Source organism: Vipera ursinii (genome assembly GCF_947247035.1).
Source record: "Vipera ursinii genome assembly, chromosome: 1".
Taxonomy (NCBI): domain Eukaryota; kingdom Metazoa; phylum Chordata; class Lepidosauria; order Squamata; family Viperidae; genus Vipera; species Vipera ursinii.
In genome coordinates, this window is record NC_139512.1 from 56,525,955 (window position 1) to 56,551,860 (window position 25,906).

Genomic DNA, 25,906 nt, shown 5'->3' on the forward strand with positions numbered 1-25,906 from the left:
TCACATGCACAGTTAGCTACTTCATGTGCTTTAGAATAGAATAGAATAGAATAGAATAGAATAGAATAGAATAGAATAGAATAGAATAGAATAGAATAGAATAGAATAGAATAGAATTCTTTATTGGCCAAATGTGATTGGACACATAAGGAATTTGTCTCCAGTGCATAAGCTTTCAGTGTACATACAGGGAACAAATGATAAACCATGATCATAATCATAAAATACAATCATCATAACTCATAAGGAACTAGCTTTGTTAGGTTTTGGGCTTTGGACAGGAAGTTCCAAATTATCTTCCTTGGTAGTTTCCTACAGCTGATCTAAAGGGAGAGGTTCTTGGTAAGACAACTAGAAAGATCCTATTTTCTTAGGGAAGTCAGGGGATCAGATAATAATAATAATAATAATAATAATAATAATAATAATAATAATAATAATAATAATAATAATAATAGTAATAATAATAATAATAATAAAGTTGGAAGGGATCTTGGAGGTCATCTAGTCCAACCCCCTGCTCAGGCAGGAAACCCTATACCATTTCAGACAAATGGCTATCCAGTCTCTTCTTAAAAACTTCCAGTACTGGAGCATTCACCGCTTCTGGAGGCAGGTTGTTCCACTGATTATCATGATTATCTTTTTACTGGAGAAACATCTGGAACAGAGATCTGCCAATGAAGCCTGAAATACCTTCTATCAGTCTGTAACAATGTCATATCATCTGCAGTACTTTTTCTGCAAACATTATTTGTTTACTTGGCACTTCTTTCATCTTTTCTTTTCACCACCAGCCTAGTGATCACCACACATCTTTCCCTTTTCTCCTTCAGATCTTCTCCTCTCACCTGAGTCCTGATCACCGCTGCCCCAAGTATTCAGTTAAGGTACTTTGTCTTTGAAAGCATTCCTAATAAGTTGCTCATACATCTAAAAATCTGCCTAGCCTCATGTGGCAATCCCATATTCATAAAGAAGCTTCAGCCTTCCATTTATACTGAATGTGGCCGAATACAGCAGGAAAAGATATGGATAGCTAAAAAAGAATGCTCTAGAAGTGGAGGATTATGACTTGGAATCAGTAAACTGTTGTGCCAAAACCTGTCCTGCAGTTTTCTGAAAATGTTCCTCCCTAGAGAAAGTAGTTTGTTTCCCTCCCTTATTCTCAGGATACCGTAGAATTTCTTTAGAACTTCTTTTGATTATGTTTCTGAATTTACTCCATTGTTGCAAGGTTACTGCATTCTGTGACACATCTGTCCATCACTCTGCCATCTCCCAGGTTGCTTAAATTTCCTGATTTGAAAAAGCCCCCAGAGAGGATGCCGTACATTTTATCTTGGAATTTAATTAAAGTATGGAAAGTCAGAAAGACTGCAGATGGCTGGATATAAGTTTATTCAGTGAAGGGCACCTCATATCTAAAGACAGTGCCAGAACACTCCATTAGGACTGCCATGCCTCAACTGCAGCCATCTGGACGGCCACTAGATAGCAGCGAAGAGGTACAAAACATCATGACATTTTTGCTGCCATGCAGGGATTATTCGAATTGTTGCAGCTGAGGGATCACAGTCTCCTTCACCGAAATTATTTAAATAAGAAGCATTTCTTCTTTGGAAGTAAAATATCAAAAGCTATTGTTTTCCTTTAAAATTGTATGAATAAAGGTAAAAAAAAAAGCACAGAAGAAAACTTGAGCTCTAAATGGATACAAGACGATACAAACATTTAACTCTGGATCCATGAGGCCATCTTGTGCACACTACACTGTCCCAGGGAAGAGGACATTTTTTGTAAGTTTGGCTTGTCCTAACTTGTCTAAGGTAACAAATTAGCTCCACACCGACACGCATTTGCAACCAGTAAACAAAAGAGAAACCATCTAAAAATAAATTACAAGTATTTTTATGGATTGGCGGAAAAGGAATTCTAAAAATCCTTTCTTTATTGTCAGCAGTCATTAGATTTTGTGTGATCTTTGTTTCTAACCTAGTATAGGAAGATGGTGGAAAAAAACATACCAAATCTAGAAAAATCTAATTTCTTCATATAATTGTTGTAAAATACAAGGATCTCAAAGTGATACTGAATTATATTCCTAAAATACAGAATTTGCCATCTTGTGAGGAGCTTTGGCTTTACTGAGCTTGGGGATAAAACAAATAAGGTAACCCTAAATAACTGGAAAGAAAGGTACTCCTAAATTTAAAGCATCGATCCAGAATATAAGTTTGTTATCTATTTTTTAAGTCTTTGTGTTCTAAAAATGAGAAGATTGCATAATGTTGCTGTGTGGGCCAGATTTAAGGATAACCTCAATGTCTGAATTATTTTCATAAAGGTATTTATATGGCCCTTTTGTTGTTTTTTATTTAATTACTAGATTACCACTATTCAAAGTGGACTTTCTTCTTTTGCACATTTATTTATTTACATTTAAACCATTATATAGTTGCCCATCTCATAGCAATGACTATAAAGTAGTGTACCAATCACTAATAACATTTACAAAAACATTTTTTTAAAAAAAAAATCTATAATCACTTCAAAAAGTACTGAGGTAACATTGTGTTTCTGCAGAACAATGCAGAAGAGGAGATGGAGTAGTCAGTTTCCACTTTCAACTGAATGGGTGAAATCTCTTTCTCTCTCTTTTTTTTTGTCAAAAATGCATTTGAAATATTTTCTTTTTGCCCTTTCTGGTGCAGAATATCAATTGTAGACTACCGTGAATCTCCTTTTCCAAACATGAACTTTCAGAGTTGACATCGTAGTTTTCCACCCTAAATGTGAATTAATCAGATTAGTATACTGTAAATCACAAGAATTATTATACTATAAAGAAAATGTTGCACTCTTTTGTATTCCTATCCAGGAGGTCAATCAGCTGGCTATACAGACTTTCAGGATCTTCACCCCAGGCGTCTTTCCCAGCAATTTCCCACTTTTGCCTTGTAGTGGTCTATATCCTCTGAATAGGCTCAGTCATCACTGAGTAATGCTGCCTCTTTCCTTACATTTTTGCCACCCTGTTTGCATTCTTACAGTTTTATTTTTTCCCCAGAACTGCTGATATCTCCGTAATCTCTCTTTTGAATACATAAATGCCAGCTCACAGAAAAAGACTCTTCTACTATAGAAGTTCTTCTATCAAATTTACATAGAAATCATTAAGTTCAAAGGTAGACATTTAAGAGGAAATTAACAGACATTCTCTTGAAACCAAAAGGACGTGAATGCTGCACAAAATATTCTAATTTGATTTTAAAACAGAAAAGTCTACTATAAAGTCTACTATAAAGAACAGATTTATTGTGGCATAATCTTTCATAGACCACATTCTATTCCATGTGGTGAGGAGGAATGTGCATGTGAGAGGAGGAAATGATGTATATGTAATAATGTACGTCATATTTTTAGACTGCTTTTTGGAACAATATCGGTATACTTTCATGGTTCTTCGTCAAGTGTAAATGTAAGTGTACAACAGTTTGGAATTTCTTACTAACAGGGAAAATCTATGAAGCTTTTTAAAAGAAGTAACATCGCTCTTTTTCTGTTAATATAAAGAATATTGGAAAATATTAAAGCTTTCTACAGGTAGTTTTACAACTCCCAAAGAAGCCAGCTAAGCACAGACAGGGATCGACTTGGTTGGGAATTCCAAAATTCTGGAATCAATAGTCCCTATCTATTTGGAGCTCATTTGTTAGGAAGGATTCTCTAAGAAAAGGCAACAATTAAGATTATTCAACCTAATTTGAATAATAATAATAATAATTTACATGTTCACAGAGAGTTTTAAAATGCCAGAAAAATGCCATACTATAATGTTTCCATGAAGAGAAAGTGTATGATTGTGTAAAACTTTCAGAGCACAATAAAAGTCTAAAGAAAATATAATCATTATTGTTGGTTTATCGCCTCAAACATGTTGTTGCAAATGTCATTATATCAGATGAGTTTGGTAACAGGTTTTCCATTTTGTGCTTTATTTGACAAGGTGATTCATTGTCTCATGCAGTTTAAGATGTCAGTCCTCCTGAAAGGAAATGAGCAGTGCTGATTCACATGTGCATATTCCCCTTCATCAAAATATGTGATTAAGGAAGTGTTATTCTTTAGAAATGGTCTTACCCAACTTCTCTGAAACAGGAGTGTTTTTCTTTATTGAAACATAATCTATCACAGCAGCCTCCATGGTAACTGCATATGCTACTCATCCCCTACGGGACTCATAGTTCAAATACCTAAACAGTCATAGTGGAGATAATTTTAATGCTGCTCTCTAGTAGATTGCCAGGTAATTGGAATCATTAATTCTTAGCACATCCAATCTACCATATTAGAACAACTAATAGTTTGGTATTAAATAGCAGCATATTTAGTAATAACATTCTAGTTCTTTAAATTTTACCAACTTATGTGAGCAGACAGATGTTCCACTGATTTAGGTAGAACTGTAGCTCAGTTTCCTTGTTTTAAATGCATTTCACTTTTTATTTCTTTCATGTGCTTTTATGCCAGTTCATTCAGGATGACTCTAAGTAGCTTATAGCAAAATATCAACCATATAAATTAATATGTAAAAAAATCAATAAATAACCACTTCCCAATAATATAAATTTCACCTTCTCTTTGTTTGTTCGTGTGCACACACATGTATGTGTGCACAAATGTACATGTGCATCAAGTCAGTTTTTCATATCTGGAGAGCGCCTAGATGGCCTTGTACCTAAGGTGGGACTAGAACTCACAGTTTCCTGATCTCTGGCCTGATGCTTAACCACCACATCAAATAGGCTCTCACCATCTTATCTTTATCATTCAAAATTCCGTACTATTTTGACAGAACTAATTGTCTAAAGTTCAACAACTGATTCCACAATCCCATATGCTTTTTAAAGACCTATGTTTTTAACAGTTTCCTAAATTTCAGGAATAAAGATGCTGTACTTAAATCTGGTGGAAGTCCCTGTTGAAAATGCCCCATCTCTGTGTTCTTTGGAGGCATATTTGGTATAGATAGAACAACATTCTGGGATCATTAGCAAAACTGGCAGATCAGAGTGTGAATACTAAAATCACTCTATTCTGAAATGTAATGTTAAGGTATCAAAAAGGAAAGCTTGCAGATAATGATAAGATCCTAAAGAGAACAGAGCAGGCATAGCTTTATGTGAAGAGCCAGCAGAAATCCAATTGTGCCACCAATTAACTCAGAAGTTACTATATGAACTTTAATGAAGTAGCAGCCACTGAGGGAAGGAATAGATGTAGACTGCTTAGAAATCTAAGAAGAAAGACTTAAGAGTCAGTTACTCAGGGTTAGAGGCTAGAAACCAGGAGAGTGTAAAGTCTAGTCCCGCCTTAAGGCATGAAGGCCAACTGTGTGATCTTGGGCAGTTACTCTCTTAGCCCAACCCACCTCATAGGGTTGTTGTTATGGGAAAAATAGGAAGAGGAAGGAGTACAGGTAGTCCTCGTCATACGACCACAAGTGAGCCCAAAATCTATGTTGCTAAGTGAGAAATTTGTTAAGTGATCTGACCATGGCTATGGACTGATGGCAATGTCCTCCTATTTCTGCTCAGTTGGTAATACAGTAATAGAAGAAACTATTCAGTTCTAGAAAAATAATATAGTAGAAAATTCCTGAGGGAGAAAAATGATCCAAAGTTAACTTGTGGTCTCTTCTCTAGAGTAGAATTACATGTACAATTCTTTGGGGCCCAAGGCTATCCTCTCTGCATAGGTGCCTGCTCATCTCAGTCTTCCAGCATCTATCTCCTTTCTCCTGCTCAAGACTTCTGCCATCTAGTTAGCAATGACCAACATAGGAGTAGCAGTGGAGAGGAGATAACAGATAGCACTTATGTATCCCAAGGTGGCTGTTTCTCCTAATTGTTTCTCCAGTCAGAACTCTCTATTTCAATCCTGTGTGTATACTTTTGTAAAAAAAAAAAAGAACCAAATCCAATTCCATCAATGTGTGTTTTCTTACAGGTAAAGTCACTAGTCTTCTAAATTCTACCACTGAATTTACATTTAGAAAAGTAGATATTGTGTCCTTTGGAAGGCTGTGAATTGGTGACTTTAAAGAAGTGGGAGGTTCCCCTCTCCCTTTGGAATAGGAAAGAGGAGAAAATGGCACGAAGCATGAATATGTATCTACTGGAGCTCTGCGTATTTCAAACATGATTCAGAAGCTCTTCAGACTTAATGTGAGTACAACACTTCTCTGATCATTCATTAAAATAGCCAGACTTCCACAGAACCTAGAAAAAGGTACCGAATGAACTTTAATTAATAGATTCATTAAAGCAGTGGAACTTTATTTTCAGGCTCTTGCGCAAGCTTCAAAAGGGCTAATGAGCAATGGAATAGTCTTGCACTCTCAAGGGGACCAACACAATTCTGAATAAATTCGAAAACCATACATGAGACTAATATCTATCTCACTATGTAGATGGATTAGGCCCACCTGCTGATCCATCACATCTATTTTAAGGCCCTCTCAATGATTAGGGGACTGGAGACTAACACATATAAGGAACAGTTGCTGGAATTGGGTATGTCTAGTTTAATGAAGAGAAGGGTGAGGAGTGACATGATAGCAGTGTTCCAATATCTCAGGGGCTGCCATGTAGAAAAGGAAGTCAAGCTATTCTCCAAAGCACCTGAAAGCAGGACAAGATACAACGGATGGAAACTAATCAAGGAGAGAAGCAACCTAGAACTAAGGAGAAACTTCCTGACAGTTAGAACAATTAACCAGTGGAACAACCTGCCTCCAGAAGCGGTGAATGCGCCAACACTGGAAGTTTTTAAGAAGAGACTGGACAGCCATTTGTCTGAAATGGTATAGGGTTTCCTGCCTGAGCAGGGGGTTGGAATAGATGACCTCCAAGGTCCCTTCCAACTGTTGTTTCTTCTTCTTCTTCTTCTTCTTCTTCTTCTTCTTCTTCTTCTTCTTCTTCTTCTTCTTCTTCTTCTTCTTCTTCTTCTTATTATTATTATTATTATTATTATTATTATTATTATTATTATTTCCACTATAATTATTAGATGGAAATACCCATAGCAGAATAAGAGAGGGCATGCTCTGTTTGCAGGGTTCACGTTTTAGCATTAGATGACGGCAAAATTTTCTGCCTGACATTCTGATAAGACACTGCCAACCAGAATAAACTGAGTTAGCTACAGCCTGAGTTGGAAGAAAGTTACTTTCAGAAGCCAAATATATTATTTTGTGAAGGGAGGGGCAGTGGTTTCATTGTCAAGAATTTTAGTGGCTTTCTGACTGCAGCGGCTTTTTCTATAGTTAGGAGAACTGTAGAAATTTTAGCCCTACAATGGCTTTTGATTCTATAATCCTTGTAGCAGTGAAGATCAGCAGACTAATTATATGTCACAGCAAAGACTGAAATCTATTCTTTTATCAGGTATGCTTTCACAAATATTCAATTTCAGTGAGAAACGGCTTTGCATTTAGAAAGAAAAGTAAATGACATCTGTCTTAAGTAATCATTAATTAATTTGAATTCTGTTTCATGTCTGTCACACGAATGTAAACTTGTCTTCACAATTGTCTTACTCCATATATATCTTTAAAGGATTCACAACTTTTCCATTTCTAAATGATGTTCTATAATAAATCAGATTCTACCATATAGCTATTGAGACCCAGGTCAAATAGGCGGTGATACTGCGCTAAAAGCATTGGAAAAATAATCATCCGTGTATTAAAAATGGCCTTCAGTGAGACTTGATCTTGCATGGCCAATTTTCCAACTTAATTAGATATCTCAGCCATATGAGAAAAATCTGACATTTTCACATTCCCAAATTTTATGTCAAAATGTAAATGCCCGTGAAATCCACAATGCTTTCTAATACATGCATTTAACAATGATTCATGTTTGGTAAAAGCCACATATTCACCTACAATGTTCACTGTAATTACTGTGCCAAAAGAATTTAGAACCAGAGCTTAGAAAGGAGTAACCAACATTTACATGGTGAATAGAACTGATAATTCTTAAGCACTGTTCACACCCCAGTCCATCTATCTGCTCCAAGATAGAACAGAATATTGGACATTTAAATGGGAGGAAATTGGATGGTGTTTGAGAGAGAGAATTGCTGATATTTTATTGGATGACAAGATATTTTCCCTCTTTCCTTTTATTCCTTCTTCTTTTCCCAAATGATGAGCAAATCCAAGTTGTAACACTAAGCATCAACTTAGCTGTGGTCAGCGGCTGGATTCCTAATGTCTTGGCAAAGATGCTGGACGATATGGTGTTTGTGAGAACACTCATGAATACCCCAAAGCTTGCCCTCATTTTTTCATATCATCTTGATGATTTAAATATTTTCACCTGACATCATTTTACAATTTGCAATGAAATAAGTGCAACTGACTGTAGGGTGAATAATGGGAACATGATATTCAAGTCAGTGTGCCCCATTGCCTGTTTTGATGGATACCAAGTTCCCCAGCCTGACCTTTTTAAAATAAGTACAATTAATTAAAAAATAAATACAAAACTTCCGTGCCTTATTTGCCATTTTTAAATTCCACAGAAGTCCCACTGGGATGATAGATAACATTCTGGAGGACTTTTGTGTTTTGTGAGGGAGAAATCCCAACTGCCAGTTTTCAATGCATTTTGGGAAATGTATTCTTTTTTCAAGGGCCTTGCTGGAGTGTCTGACTCCTTCTCTTTTTTGTTAACTTTTGTCTGCCCTCATTGATTTATCAATGGCCCGGTCCATCATGGCAGCAGATTTGTTAATTAGCAATCATTCCATTGCAGCCATTTTGTAACATGTCCACTTTATCCCTAATATGTCCAAAGCTCCTCCCATACAATTTCCCTACCTTTGTTGTAGAATAAACAGTTCGTTTTGCATTCCATACTATAACATCATAATGAAACAAGGTTTAGATCACAGGTCTGCAACCCGCGGCTCCAGAGCCGCATGTGGCTCTTTCAGCCGTCTCCTCCGGCTCCCAGTCCTCTGCCATGTGCAGTCCAAAAAAAAAAAAAGTGGGACTAAAAAAGTTCAACCAATCAATTCAAATATGCAGGGTAGGTGCATATCTCGCCTTGGCTCCACTCTTCAGTCAAACCCTGTTCTGCGCATGCACGCAGGTACGCGCATCTGCACACATTTTTTGCGGCTCCCAGTTTTTCCTTTTGTGAGGGAACTGGTTCCGAGTGGCTCTTTCACTGTTTCAGGTTGCTGATCCCTGGTTTAGATGATTGAACAATTAGGATTTAGGGGATAATTTTGTAATTAGTGTCTGATGGTGACTTTTTTATTTTATGAAGAAATATATTTAGAAATATATAGTATATTTCTTACTTCAAGCATGTGAAGATATGAAAGACAGAAGGAAGATCTTCTACCGAGGCAACTGTCAGACAAGGACAGTCTTAACCCATCCTCAAAAATTAACTTGACAGAACATCTCAGTCAGGGCCCTCTCTAATACAGGGCTTTTCAACCTTTTCACCCATTGTACCACTTTTAGGATATGGCAACATCCAAGTACCACCAGTCACCTAGCAAGGTGTCAAAGTTACAATGGCACTGAAAAAAGTACCCCCCAAGCCACAGCTGAGCAAGACACCTGCCTGCCCGCCTGGTGGTGCTCCTCCTCCTGTCTGAGGTTTTCATTGTTCTGAGCATTTCTGTTGAGGATTGGCAGCGGGTGTGGGGTGTGGGGTGTTTGGTTTTTATTTCCCCCCCTCTGCTGGGTGGTTGCAGAAGGTTTTGGTCACTTCACATGACCCTGGGACACTGACCGTCATAAATATGAATCAATTGCCAAGCATCTGAATGTAAATCACAAGTCCCTTGAGATGCTGCAACATTCCAGCTGATCGGAGCTTCTTCTGGGCTCAGCAGAAGCGCCAGGATCAGCACCGAGCTCCAGCTGGAGCCTGGAGCTGATCCTGGTGCTTCCGCTGAGTCCTGACAGCCCTGAAGAAGCACTGATCCTGGTGCTTCTGCTGAGTCCTGACAGCCCTGAAGAAGCTCTGATCCTGGTGCTTCCGCTCAGCCCTGACAGCCCTGCAGCTCCAGCCGTCTCTCGCTCAGGCTTGTATGGTGCTGCCACCAGTTCAGCTCATTTCCCCCCCCCAGTACCACTTTTCTAGGATGGTCATGTACCACCTGACAGGTGACAATGTACCACAGGTGGTACCTGTACCACTGGTTGAAAAGCCCTGTTCTAATACATGGGAAAATAAAGGAAGGGAGAAGGAGGGAAGCACATTTAGACTTGCCATTTCAACAAAAGTCATTTTAAGCCTATATAGCTTCATCGGCTGGTCTACTTCATAGGCTGGCAGATACTTTGGGATGTACTCCTATATTTAAAGTGGCCAATTGGTCATATAAATGAATTTTAAATTTAATTTTTTATTTAAATTGAAAACATATAACATTTCCCACAAGCCTTAATAACTAAATGAAACTGCTTTAAGGTAGGTTCTAGTCCGGAATAGTATTGACGAACATGAAAGTAAATAAGTGATTTATGTACAAAGTAATATCCAACTACATTATGTCCCGTATTTCTGACTTTTTCAATATCTTTCTGCTAAACTTTCAAAGATGTGTGATGAATTGATCGTGAACCTTGTTAACAACTGACTCGCTTTTCCCTCCTTTGCTCTGGACCCTCTTTGTTGGATTATTGTTATTAAATATCACCCACTTGGCCATTTCATTTTGTTGGTTCTGTTGCTAAAACAGCTCAGTAGTGAAGTACTTTTTTATATACAGATCTTGGGTTAAATTTCTGGCATCTGACTAGGCAGCAGGTGATAGAAATGACAGCTACTGGAGTCTTTGGTGTTTTCCTGTCCGTCAGAAAAAGCTTGATATAAGGCAGTTGCTTTTTGTCCCTCACCCCTGCTGCCATGGCTTAGCAAACCAATAATATTGTTCTATAATTCTTCAAATGGGGAGTTCTGCAAAATAGAATTAATTGTACATAGTGTGAATTTCCTGAAGGCATTTGGGTAGAATTTATGCATGGAATAAGGCATGGAATAAGCTATATATATACACACACACACTTTTGGGGAGGGTTTGGAACACTGTTTCCAGTTCCATAGGCAAATCACATTTGGGTTGGCAATACGTAATTATTTCAGAAAAAAAATGTTTTGGTTTCTTTTATACATTTAAAATTCTCAGATTTTATGTGCGCATTGTTGGAAGAAAAGTAAATAAAATAGCAAGACACTTTCCAATTAGAGCATAAATATGAATGGCCCAAAGATTGCATCATAAAATAGGACTGAACTGGGAAATCAATGCATTATCTGAATTTACAATCTTAACTTGTAATTGGATGAGGGATTCTTCAAATCTGAATATTATTACAAAGCTTTCAGCCTTTTATTCTGAAACATCAACTTTAATATACCACATTCATTTGACCCTGAATATAAGAACCACTTTATAATATGTATGTTTTTATTTTCATCCATATTTACTTGTGGCTTATAACTTACCTAAGTACTGCATTAACCAGTTAACTGAAAAATAAGAACTTTGGAAACCTATAAATGATCTCTATGAATCAATCAGAATAGAGGTGGAAGGGGCCTTGGAGGTCTTCTAGTCCAACCCCCTACTCAAGCAGGAGAGTCTATAGTATTTCAGATAGGTGTAAGAAGCACCTACAACTTCTGAAGGCAAGCTGTTCCACTGGTTAATTGTTCTCAACTGTAAGGAAGTTTCTCCTTAATTCCAGGTTGCTTCTCTCCTTGATTAGTTTCCATCCGTTGTTTCTTGTCCTGCTTTCAGGTGATTCAGAAAATAAGCTGACCCCATCTTCTTTGTGGCAGCCCCACAAATACTGGAATACTGTTATCATGTCACCCATAGTCCTTCTTTTCTCTAGACTAGCCACACCCATTTCCTGCAACCATTCTTCATATGTTTTTGTCTCCAGGCCTTTAATCATCTTAGTTGCTCTTCTTTGCACTTTTTCCAAAGTCTCAACTTCTTTTTTCTAGTATGGTGACCAAAATTGGATGCAGTATATTCAGAATTCTTATTCAGAATTCTTATTCATACTCATATGAATTTGTATTCAGTATGAAGGATGATCACATACATGTTACTTTTATTATATACACATTCAAAAGATGCATATATGAAAAAAGGATCCTATGCATTTATCTCAACAGATAGGTAAAAAGCTGTAGTCTTATCAAATTGGAGTGCACAGCTAGGGAAGATATGCATCTTTTATTTTTCAGGAATATACTCGCTGTGGACTTTAAAAAAAACCACCAGATAAACTCAGTAACTAAACTTATGTACTCCTTAGTTGTTATGAATCCATTGGTCCAAAGCACCAGAAATGACAAGGGGCCCGCTCTGCAAAATCAACCTTCTCCCCTGCCCTCACCCACAGTGAACAGAGGGAATATTCAGGCAATACCAATAGCATTCGGGAAGGAAGGTTCCAGACCATAACAACGGAAGTAAAGACTGGAGAAAATAAGCCCTTTTTCCTCAGTATCAATGAGATTTCAGATGTGGCACAACACTGTCATCTTGTAGTAAATCTACATTTTTAGGTAGTAGTATGTAGATCTGTATTTTCTTTTATACATTTGTTCAGTATGTAAATGATAGAAGTAGTCGTCTGTTAGCCACCACATTTGCAACCAACAATTCAGCTGTTAAGTGAAATGGTCCTTAAGTGAAATTGCTACTGTACTTACAACCTTATGATCTAGATGTAGATCTTCAAAGTTTGTAAATGTGAAGATACTTTTTCCATCATCAGTATAACAGCTTGCCACCAAACAAGAGCTGTATAGCAGGAACTTGGAAATTAAGAAACCCTTTTGACCAATTCAGTTGTAATGCATGAAAGACTAGTAAACCTCAGAGTGAGCCATTTTATAATGGATATTTGTGTGTATGAGAGAGGGAGCGGGGAGAAGGGAAAGAGAGAGGGAGGGAGAGAGAGAGAGAAAATTCTGTTTGTTATGGAAAAAAAAAGAAACCCAGGTGGAAAGTGGGCATTCAGAAAGAACAGGACATTTGCTGGTCCAAGATTCTTGAAGATGACCTCTTCTGTGGTCTCCAAATGGGCATCTTAACAGGTGAAGACGGTAAGGGAATTATTCCAGAATGAGATTCTAGTTCAAAGTCCTCTTCCAATTTTACCAGAAGTAGCTGAACTTTCAGCACCGAAGGGTCACAGACAAAGTTGTTCCTAAAGGCCTACACAAAACTTGAGAGGCCCTTATAAATATTCAAATACTTATGGCAGATCCATGCAATATTTGCGTTTAGACAGATGTGGGTAAATGAGAGCCAGTTCTAAAATTTCCCCAGTAAACTTATGTTTATTATGTCAGTTCTAATTATCATGCATTCTAGTGGCTTTAAGGCTTATGTTTTCTACACCACCAGGCATCACAAACATTAAAGCATTTTATACTGTCATTGTACATCAATGTTTGCACTTGGTTATACATATATACAGAAATGATTCACACCTTGCTATTTCCTTCTTTCAAATGAATGTAATTTTACTGTGAAAGCAACTTTTTAATAAATGTTATAAGAAATACAGCAAGGCACAGTTTCTTTTTAAAATGTGGGGTTCTTTTCTGATTACCACCTCAAGAAGCATAGTAGAAAACCAAAATGTTTTATTTAATTTAGTACAATGTTAACAGTTCTTAATATACAACACTACATAGCTGTTTCTTGAAGTGTTGCATAGTTGTTGTTGTTGTTTTTAGAAAAAGCAAAAAGATACATTTGTGTTTACTTTGTATAACCGGTTCTTTTGAATCAGGAGCAATTGTTTCCTCTTTGCTGCAATCATAATTTCCTTTCTAAAATACTTTCAATAAACAATATGCGTTGTACACATAAAATACCAAATTTGATACATAAAACAAGAGAATTAATGACATTTACAGTTATGAAATGATGGCTTGAAATGATCACAGAAACTGTGCAATTGCAAAATCATTAAAATATTAGTGGGTGAGATGTCATACAGAGGCATACGCATTTGAAAAGAAAGTTGTTAAGAGGTAGCTTGGCATATAAACCCATATGAAAGAAAAACGTTTTGCTACAAAGCAAAATGCTAACTGAAATTGCTCCAGCATATGCAACCTGGTTACAAAGCTAACATGTACAAATAACGTTTGGAAGGAAAATTTATCTTGGGAGTCAAGTGTAACAAAAGGCAGTGATACAATGGAATTAGAGGTCATCCCAGGGTTTAGAGGATAAGCCTACATCTGATATGCAGCCAAGTTTCTAAAAGGAAAAGGGGAAAGAAAAGGGAAAAAAAAGTAAGAGCGTGCTACATCGACTATAATTCCATTTGTAAAACACAATCTTCTCTAAAATAGCCACATTAGCTATTATATGATCTCACACCAGTGTCCTTACCGGTATATGCAAAATCAGCTATGAACAGCATTTTTTTGTAGCGTATGGTTTAAATCAGAGTTATATCTTCTCATTGATGTGGAAACCCTCATTGATTTTTATAAAACAAGATTTAGTTTCAAAAGGCACAGGGGAAATAATCAAGTTTGACCTTTTCCCTCAATCCCATCCTTTTAGGTATCTGTGAACATGCCTCCTCTACATTCTGAAAGTGTATCAATCAATAGGCACGTAAGACTCAATAAAGGCCACCCAGCCAACCAATATAATCTGCAATCCTGAGCCCACTACATGGAAATAAGTCCTATTAAAATCAGTAGGATTGACTGTCAAATAATCTATTTAGGCTTGAGGTTATATAAATATGGGTATAATCTAAAATACTGCATCGAATTCTCTCTCAAAAAAATAAAATAAAAAAGAGAAGACATAAATAAATAATCCACTAATTGATATTGCCCTAATATTTCTTACTAAGAGGAATAATTAATATAGATAGTCCTCAAATTATGACTGTTTAAACAATGGTTCAAAATTATGATGTCTTCAGAAAAAGTGATTGATGAACTATCTTTGCACTGGCAAATGTTGCCCCATGCTCACAATCATGTAATTTGCAATTTGTTGGCAACAACAACTATTTACTTGCCACTTGGCAACAACAACTATTTACAACTGATTACAGCATCGTGTGGCCACATGATCATGGTCTGTGACCTTTCCAGCTTGTTTCCTACAAAAAAAGTAAGTTGGGGAAGCTTTATTTGTTTAATGACCGCAGAAAAAATGTTTGTAAAATTACATCTGCTCATTATGATGGCTCACTTTACAACTGGATTGACTTATGATGGAAATTCCAGTTCCAATTACTGACATGAGTCAAAGACTACTTGTATTTCTGATGCAAATTGTTTCCAGTTTAGAATTTAGGGTTAACCTGTGCAACAAAGAGCTAAAGCGTGGGATGAAGATTACAAAGGGATTAGTACAAAGTACCTTATCACAGCATTTCCAAGGAGGCTCTCCAGCCTTGTGTTTTATACTTTTCAAATTAAGTAAAAATATCTGGAGTTATCCAGTCACATTCTTGTTTAATATTAATTAATATTGTGGACCCCCCCTCTTTCTCTCTCTCCCCCCCCTCTCCCTCTCTCCCTCCACGAATTTGAAACAAATGCAGGCCTATGATTTAAACATGAAACATGTGTTGCATATCTACCCTCAAATCCTAAAATGGGCTTTTAATAATATTTTAAAAAACATACACTATTAGAACTGTGTGCTTTTTAAATATCTAAACTTATACATAGCTATAAAATTAAATATGTCAACTTAATATTAGAAATAAAACAATCTGGTACTCTTTATATAAGCTTTCTAGAAAAAAATTACTACCGGTACTTTGACAAAATACTGATTAAATCACGAAAGAAACCAGGAGGTTAATCTACACCTGACATTCCTTCATGATTTCTTGGACCTACATCACCATTTGGTAGTAATCTCCTTGACTAAGAAGAATGGAAGATGTCTTTGGTTGTTTGTTCCAGTTCTGGCCAGTTTGTGTGAACTTATTGGCACAGCTCAATGGTAGAATAGAGATGGCATTAAGCACTGGTCATGATAGTACAAATTGTTCGCAGGCATGAGGTAATGAGCCTCTCTGACATTAAATCAAGTTTTTTAAAGAAAATAACAATAATAATAACAATCCAAGTCTTTGGAAAGAACTACATAGGTGGATAAAAATGCTAAATCCAGTCTAAATATCTGGCTGACTATGTGACAAAACATGATATAGCAGGACAATATCAAGCACAATGAAGTTAAGAAGAAAGTCAGAAGTGAGTACATCATGAGAATAAAGATCTTAAAGTCTAAACCCCATCTAAGCAATTAACACTGAGGCAATTCCAGTCAATGGATACACAATTGAAATAGTGGACTGGACTGAAGCCACTGAACTAAAAGCCCTGGATAAGAATACCAGAAAAATAATGACAATGAATCATTGGTGGAGCAGTGGGCTAATGCCTCCTTAAGTAACACCAGCTGCCTGCAATTAGTGCAGGTTCGCATCCCAGCAGGCTCAAGGTTGACTCAGCCTTCCATCCTTCCGAGGTAGGTAAAATGAGGACCCAGATTGTTGGGGGAAATTAAGCTGACTTTGTAATAATGCCGCTTGGGGTGTGTGTGAAAGCCCTAATAAGCAGGCATATACATAGAATGAAGGCTACTGCTAAGCTTGTAAGCCGCCCTGAGTCTTCGGAGAAGGGCGGGATATAAATGGATTTTTTAAAAAAATGACCTGAATGATTGAGAATCTCCACAGACAATGAATCATGTGCTTCATCCTCACAGCCATCTTGACAGACTATACTTACAAAGGAAAATAGGTGGGCATGGAATGTTGAAAGTACACCAGACAGTTGAAGAAGAAGAAAAATCATTTCAAGAATATCTGAAGGACAGTGAAGAAGATGCACTGAAGGCTTACTAAATACCGGAGAGACCAAACTGGCCTATATGACTAAATGAAGAATAAAAAAGAGACCCAACAAAGCAAAGTACTATATGACCAATACATTGGGGGGGGAGCAGGCCAGCAAGAAAGTTGAAGAAAGACACAAGAACACACCTTAAGAACAAATGCATACAAAGCTAGAACTGAGAAGACAGCAACAGGCAACAAATGCTCTCTGCAAAGAAACTGAAGAAACAGTGGACAGACTGACTACAAACAATGGCATGACAAAATAGCAACAATGGTGCATTAGAATATCTGCAAGAAATGCTGTTTGCTTGCAAGCAAGAACTGGTTGAAAATAGACAAAATAATAGAAAATGAAGAAACTAAAGTGTTCTGGCACTTAAGAATTCAAACAGATAAGAACTTGTCACATAACACCCCAGACTTATCATTTGTCAATAAGAAAGTTAAAAAAAAATCTACATAGTGAACATTGCAGTACTTGAAAGACAGCAGAATAGAAGTGAAAGAGCTGGAGAAAAATCACAAAATACAAAGACCTGCAAATAAAAGTAAAATGATTACAGAAAAAGAAAGCAAAGATTGTACCAATAGTAATAAGTGTCTTGGGTGCAATCCCAAAACATCTGGAACACCACTTGAGCACCATCAGCATTGACAAAATCATCCATCAGTCAATTGCAAAAGGCAACTTTACTTGGAACAGCTTTCATCGTGACAGTACCTTTAATATTATTAAATATCTACCTAGCCTAGATCCTTGAAAAGAATTTGATAGGTGGACAAAAATGCCAAATCCACTCTAAGCATCAGGTTGACTGTGCAAACAATAATAGTAATAATAATTACTAGTAGTAGTAAGGCTAGTATGCTGGCAAGATCCAGTTAAAGCTTAGGGTCTTAAATATTCATCACTAACCAATCCCAGAAAGATCATTTGGCTGACTTTATAAACTAAAGCACAAAGTTTGGTCACACTAAGTATAACTCTTGTATCTGCAATGCAATAGTGTCAATAGAAAAGAAATAAATCTACATGGTCTAATAGTAAAAAAAAATAGGATGATGTGAACACCTCAAATATAGCAGAATGAGCAATACCAAAAAAAGGAGATATGGAATTTATCTTAAAAGATTGCTGATAACAAGAACACTGAAGTAGGCCTAACCTTGGCTAGATGAATGAGATGTCTCGCCAGTTGGAAAAAGTTCAAAGTTTTCCTGCATAGATGGCACCTCTTGTTGTTTCTTTTGCCCTGTTATATTCTTATGTTTGGATCAATCAATTACACTAATAAAGATGATTTGATGTGAATGACTTGGCATCACCTCGTGGAAGAATTAGACGACAGATGGTAGGGAAAACCTCTGTCTGACACATGATTAGACAGTCTCTGCAAATCAGAATAGAAAATAGTGGACTGCGTAAAAAATAATTGGATCTGGTATAACTTCATGTGTGCCTCAAAGAAAAAAGTATAGGAGGTAAAGGCTATGGACCATATTGACAGGAAAAGAAAGTGCCATGATAAATTTTCTTGATAAATCTTGCCTCCATGGAAAACAAAACCTCTCAACCTTTGAGGAAACATATCTGTACAGTTATAAAGTTAGCAGCAGTCTGGATAAAACAGCAGAATTATCACTTATATAGAATTTTTTAAAGCTGCTGTCCCTTAATGGTCAATTTTTTACCATCCATATAAAAGAGTGAGATTACAGCTTCAGTATATGGTATTCAGCAGGGAAATATATTTGCTCACAACAGCTTTATTCTGGCTTGCAGCTGGAGCAGAAATCACATTAAATTAGTTGAACTACGTTGGTAAATATGCATACTGTCACCTTTGCGTACTGGGTTTATTTTTAGGGTATACATATACCATAGATAATTTTTCTCTTAAGTATCTCAGCTTCACATGAAATCACACATTTTAATGAGCTTACAGCACAGGTGCTCCAAGAAAAAAAATAATGGTGTTTGCCATTTATCTTTCAAATTAAATAATGTGTTTTTAAATAGTAACTTTTTTCATAATACACTTATGGGAACAACATTTATCTGTCACATTTTAAAAGATGTATTAGTAATAAATGTAAATTACCTTTGGAAAATCAGTAATTAGGCTCATCAAAAAATAAACAATCTGCCACCAAAAAGATAATCTTTAGCATAGTTAAGTATAATAACTGTTATTTGAATAAGTTAACAAATTAGGATAGATTGCTTCTAATTCATTTCCCATAGCATGAGAAATGAAGTTAAAGTATCAAGTAAGCCCTCACAGTAGGGAGGAGGGATTTCAAGAATCTGGTGGGTAGCTTACAGAGCCTGGGGTCTTCTTGTTGACTTGAGGAGCTGTGGATTTCTGAGTTAGGGTACTTCTTATGTGAAGACTCCACAGCAATATCCTTGCTGAATTATATTACACCTTCATTAATTGACATTTTAGAAGGCACCTCAGTATGTATATAGCTTTGTATGCACTAAGTTTCTGCCTTTAGTGAAAGGGAAGCTTGGGTAGGCAGTGACAGTTGGTGCACAATCACTAATAGGTGAATATTGAGCCCAGGCAAGGGTGGAAAATCAGTCACGAATTGTACTCTCTTGGGCTATGCAAGATGCAGGGAAGTGTGCAGGTTTTGCTTGCTTTCTGTCTCTTCATGGCACTTCCTTTTTCACTCTCTTTTCTAGCACTCTTTTTTTTCTTTCCCTTTCTTTTTTTCTACTCTCAGAACAAGTTGTCTGAGAAAGCCAGATTATTCTTGCCAGAAACCTAAGTGAATTCTTCACAAAGCTTTTGAAGTGGAGGCTGAAGGAGGTAGATTGCCCACTTCTGAATTAGAACACATCATTGTAACTGTAGAAAATATGTAATTTCCGGTATATTGTCCTGAAAATAAGAGCTGTATCAGTTTCCTCCTTTTGCTAATGCACATTCCAATAAACTATTCATATTGGTTTGTAAAGGTGAACTGGTTTCGGTAATAACTGCCATGTTTCTTAATTCCAGGACTTCACATTCAGTTTTCTGGTTTTCTTGGGGGGAAAAGGAACATATTGATTTCACAGGAGGTGGTTGGGGGGGGAAGTGTCCACTGAGAACTTGTATAGAGCCAATAAGTTGTTAAAGCTGACATTGACTAGACAGTGCAATAAACCAAAGCATAGCACAGAAATGTAGTCTACACTGGTAATACCAGTTTTCTTCAATTATTTGCCACCATCTAGCTCAAATGTAAATTTGAAAAGACATGATAAGCATGCTTATCAGAAAAAAAATGTGAGATTTAAAGCAATGGTGTAAAGATTATGGAATTGATGCCTATAGTCCTTACATGGACAAGGGCAAATAATATTAATTTTAACGTTGACTTCATTTATGTTACGTATATTGCTTTAGGCCATAGTTAGGATTGAGATTTTAGCACATGAGATGGGGTATCACAGGTTAGGGCTCAAAATACTTTAAATATGGTAAACTCAGCACTGCTACATTTAATAGGAAACAGCAAGTGACATATATAAATAATGGTTCAATATCTTTTTTCTCCTCCAGTGCAAGTAATATAGCATTGATTCTGAATTTTCTCTAAGGTTAAGTATTATATTTCAAGAAACAAAACACAAATGTTTTCTAAATGAACTAATTAGAATTGGAAAGGGAGCTACAAGCAGTCCAGGTTGCAGTCACCAAGACCATACAGTCATTAGGTGAGGACCTCACTCTTCCCCTGCTCTGTGCATCTTGCATCCACTTCAACTCCCTCCCCCCAATCAAATTTTTATCACAATCAAAGAGCAGCAAAAGGAAACAGGGATGCACTCAACTGAAAAAAATAATGGTGGATATGGAGGCAGAGGTGACTCCAGCAGAGGTGAGACAAAGGTGATGACAAATGTCAGCTGGGGGCAACGCTGGAGAGCAGTGAAGGATGAAGACAGTGGCCTCTTCATCATGGTTGTGCTCTGCAGGGTGGCCAAAAGGCAGAGAAGGAGGGAGTTGAAATGAAGGCAGTTTGTGCAGGGCAGAAGAATGTGATTGCAAGATGCTACATCAATCATAAAAGTGAGCCAGTTGCCAAGCATTCAAATTTTGATGATGTGACCATGGGGAAGTTACAGTGGTTGCAGTTTTGAGGACTTAGTATGAGTCCATTTTTCCCCAGTAACTATGGATGGTCACTGACTACCTGTAAAAGGTAAGCTTAAATATTATTTTGTTATTGTGAAAATAAATTCAAAAGACACACTGTTATTATCTACTGAAACAGTCCTAAGCAATATTACCATTTGTTTAATTATATGGTCATGTCACTAATAATATTCAGTCATCAAGATTTCAGTACATACCTGCTCATGAAATAACATCTATGTGTCCAGGGAGAGTTACATTCTATCTCTTTGTATTTATGTGCCTTTCTTTGTAAAGAGGCAGGAGTTCTTCTTCACATACAAGAGTTTTTGGGTTTGGGAGCATAACTTCTTTGCCTTTTGAGTGATCAGGTTTTAACTGAGTGGCTTTAACTAAGGTCTTTGGCGAGGTGACAAAATCTTCAGATTTTGCAGTGCCAAAGGACTGATCTGGATGGTTTTCCATAGAATTGTTTGGAAAAGAATTCAAGACTGGACCTTTGTTAGAGATCTCTTGATTGAAAGATTCATCAGGATAATTTTTTATGTTCTCTGATACTGTTTTGCTAAAAGTGCCTGGAGGATTTGTACCCTTCTCCTTAGATAAGAAAGAAAAGTCATTACAATAGGTGGATGTTTGGGGTTCATCTATTAAATCCAAGTCCTTGTACTTGACCAAAGGTACCTCAGCTTCATTAGGAGCAATGTGCATCTGCTGTTCAACTCGTTCTTCCTCAGGACAGGCTTCAAAAAAGCATTCAATGTTTTCTGCAAAGTCCAGCGGAACAGGAGTACTGCTCCTTTCTTCAACGTATTTAGTCACTTCCCCACAGTCACTATCATGAGAAGAGAGTGAAAGGTAAGAATAAAAATCCCCCTTTCTAAGTTGGATTGGCCTGTGAGAATGTTCTAGAACCTTTTCTTTGATCTGGGCTAATGAATGCGGAACAGCTGGTTCACTTTCAGGCTGTGATTTGTTCTTCAAGGCTGTGGAAGCCATGTCAATTATCTCCATCACAAAATTATGCACTGAGCAATCTTCCCCGTTTCTTTTATCAAAAGCAACTGATTCACAGTTGCAGCATGAATCATGACTGCTAGCTGATGTGTTTTTTTCTGTTTCATTTGATTTTAAACATGCATAGCAATCACTAACATGCTCACTAATTCCTGTTTTACTTTGTTGATAACTTGGAGGCAATGTTAATAACGCTGTACCTGGTGTACTGTCTTCTTTGATATCTGAGTCACATTCTGTGAGAAGATTTTTAATACACTGGCCAGCATACTGAATATGATTTTGATACTCTTTTTGAGGGCTGGTTATATTTGGTAGCTGAACAGCTTCCTTACTGTTAATATGAGAATCTTTTGAACTATCAGTAAATGATTCACAGATACAATCTTCGTTTTCACTCTCTTTCCCATCTAATGTACTAACAGTTATAGCAGATGTTGAAATACATTGTCCATTTAGACTTTCTTGAGTAATGGCAACATTTCCATTCTCCATATCATCTACTAAGCGATCTTGCAAAAGCTGAATACCTTCGTTTTGTGCTTGTCTTTTTGTCTCTGATGTACGATTCTCCAATAAATTCTTACTGTTGCCATTATTTTGTGAAAGCTTACATACGGAATCACTCAAAAATTGTTCAATGTTCAATGAATCCTTTGGTTTCAAAGTCTCCTCATCTCTTAACTCCTTATAGCCCCAAATGTCATCATCCACATGATGTCTTCTCTTCTCCTTTGTCAGACATAATTTAGGTCTAATCCAAGTGTGGAGTTCATTCTTAATGTAGTCAAGTCCTGAAATTAAATTGCAGTCTTCATAAATATCCTCATCAGTTGCAATGCTGGAATCATCATCGTCATCTTTCATGCCGAGCTCTTCCTCAGTCAAGGTGAGAGTAGAACTTGATAACAAATCACTATCATCTTCATCATCAGTGCAAGCAGAGGTGCAGGAAACATTAACAATCATGCTAACATTGATATCACTCTCATCAGCCACAGATTGACTGAGGTGCTTTCTGAATGATGCATTTGAATCTAGCACTTTGTTCCTGGGCATTATAATGTCTTCAGAGCAGAGAGACAGGTCATCACTGCTGCTTAACTCAGTAAGAGAAGCAGGTGAGTCTTCATTGATTGAGGAGGCAATATCCAGTGATACCTGGCCAGTCAAGGGCATTCTTTGAGAAGTGCTCTGGAGGGTGATATCAGAGATGCTCCGCTTTATTTTTTGATCTAAAGGACTTTGGATATTTTCTAAACGATTCAAAAGATCTAACGTCCTTTTACTGAGTTCTCCAACAGAATCACTACTTCCGCTTAGATCACTAGACCCATTATGACTAAAAAGGTCTTCATTGCTCTTGTAAGGATTTACCAAACTCTCTAAGGAAGTGCTACGATTAAGGCCATCTCCACTTCTAAAAACAGTTAAGCCCAACAATTCACTTGTCAAACAAAGGGAATCTAAAGAAGAGCTATGAGACAGAGTTGAAAACGCTTTGCCATTTGTTGTGTCACATAGTTTCTTTAAATCTTCCACAATCTCAGTGTGTTTAGGATTGGCATCATTCCAGTCAGTTGGTAAAGCAAGCTTTTCTGTACAGGATTTTAACTCCCCAGGCTGATTTCCAGATATAAAGGGAACTTTATCAAAATAAAAGCCATGAAGCAAATTGCCCTGCTTGTGTGTTTTTTCTAACTGTGGTTGCTTTATCATCTGTGGTAGCTTTAATTTTGAATCTTGAAGATATGAGTAGTCATAAAATGTAAAAGCATTGTGTTTTCCTTGTAATTCTTCTGCACTCATAGAATCATGATGGGTACCATTGACCACATTTTTTGTTTTGTTACTAAACTTTGGTTCAGATGTTGTGAAGTTATCAAGGCTTTCTTCATCTTTCTGCTTAAAATTTTGTTTTATCACATCAACTATATTCCCTAAGTCAGAATCTGAAATATTAGTCATAAATTTATCTTGTATTCCATCAGTATCAGGAAACAATTGGATTTCAGAGTTGCTGATAGCTTTTGGCTTTCTTTCATTGATTACTTTATTCTGACTTTCAGAATGCCTGGTAATGTTTCCACTATGATACATATAATTCTGAGGTTTTGCCAATGTGGTGCTACCCATTAATTCTGGCAAATATTTTGTAGATGATAAAGAAGAATCTTTATTTATGTCTTTGTTTGCAATAGTTGAAGGTGTAAGACTTGAGCTTTTGGTTGTGTTTTTCATAAGAGATATATGATTTTTTCTGGATAATTCAACATCATGGAGGCTGTATACTTGGTAGACCTTTGGGCCTGAAGAAGATGTCATTCTTGGATCACTGAGATTGTCTCCATGAATGCTAAGGGCTCCTTCTTCTTTTGAATTACCATTACCAGATATTTCAGGTGAAGAATTCAGCTTTGTGTCATCTTGTTTTAGTTCAGGTTCAGTAAATTCTTCATTAATACTAATTAACTTATTACTTATATCTGTTTCATCCCATTCTAGAGCATCTTCACTTGTGCTATTTAGCTCCATTAAACCAGGATCAATAACATTCAGGGAGTCCTGTTTAAAAAAGAACAACAGAATTATTAGTTAAAGCAGAGTTTTAATTCATAAATTTAACATCATAACTGGAATATATGAAGTGTGTATGTGTGTGTGTGTATGTATATATATATATAATATTTTCTTCTTTATCACCTCCTAGCTGATCATCATTAGAATGAAATTTACACTCATCAAACTAATATTGGCTTAAACACACAATTATTGCTTTTGGGCATGGTACTCTTACATTTTGCAGATATCTCAGGGAGATAAGTGGCTCTCTTTAAAATCTCTCTGAACAATATCTGTACCAACAACTTAGTAGATCAAGAAAGATTTGGGCTCATGATGCGTATGGAAAACAGTTCAGCGACACTTATATCACATGCAGTATTCCCCACTAATGGTGAAAAACATGGTGGCATATTTCAGTCAGTATGCCACAAGCCCAACTAAAGCCCAGATTTACTCCAAGTGTTCTCAAGCTATTTTATATCTTTCAAGTCAATATACTGTTGCTGATATCCCATCAGCTAGACGATGTACATTCAATATGCTTTATTCATAGTGAAAGAACTATATCAAGTCCCCATTACAGTCCATCAAGTGTAGATTTTACGTTCTGCTGAATGATGATGCAAGATTTTAAAAAGTTGTCTTCCAATGCACATTTGTCCAACATTTAATCACACATATCTTTTTCTAATATTTTAGAAGTATACTCATCTGTGAACAAAAAGCAAATTGTATACTACAATAATTAAATAAAGCTAGAAACTTCACCTATACTCCTTTTATGACTTTATAATCAAAATGGTATGCTGGAGATTGGAATAAGGATGCATTTCTCATTCTCATTCCTCAACTTTTAGTCCATCATGCTATTACTGAAATAAAAGAACTATCTTAAATATATACAAATAGAGGGCAAACTATGTGCTTCAGTAGAGTTGGATTTCCATAATTCCCAGTTAACATAGTCATTAACTGTAGGAATGGTAGGGTGGGAGGGTGTAGCTAGAAGTGTCATATTTATCTGACAAATTTCTTTTCAAGTAATAAAAGCTCTGGCAAAATACAATATGTCATTCACAAAATCCACAAGGACTTAAATATTTCTCAGCTCAAATTTCATTTAAAAATATATTTCAAAAAATGGATACATCAAGGCAAAGAATAATACATGATTCACACAAAATATATAAAGGAAATAAAAGTACAGTATTACTGCAGACTGAAT

General features: G+C 36.6%; 1 protein-coding gene across 1 annotated transcript in view; it reads right to left on the reverse strand.

Annotated features, from left to right (window-relative positions):
• Nucleotides 1-13,711: 13,711 nt before the first annotated feature.
• The window catches only part of AKAP6 (A-kinase anchoring protein 6), a gene marked incomplete at its 5' end in the record, with an annotated part of 248,277 nt that continues 236,082 nt past the window's right edge, over nucleotides 13,712-25,906 (reverse strand). The window contains 2 exons of the mRNA XM_083352382.1: nucleotides 13,712-14,337; nucleotides 21,318-24,681. Coding sequence (XP_083208508.1) covers nucleotides 21,361-24,681 — 3,321 coding nt within the window. The 3' untranslated portion in view covers nucleotides 13,712-14,337; nucleotides 21,318-21,360. The remainder of the gene's footprint in view (nucleotides 14,338-21,317; nucleotides 24,682-25,906) is intronic.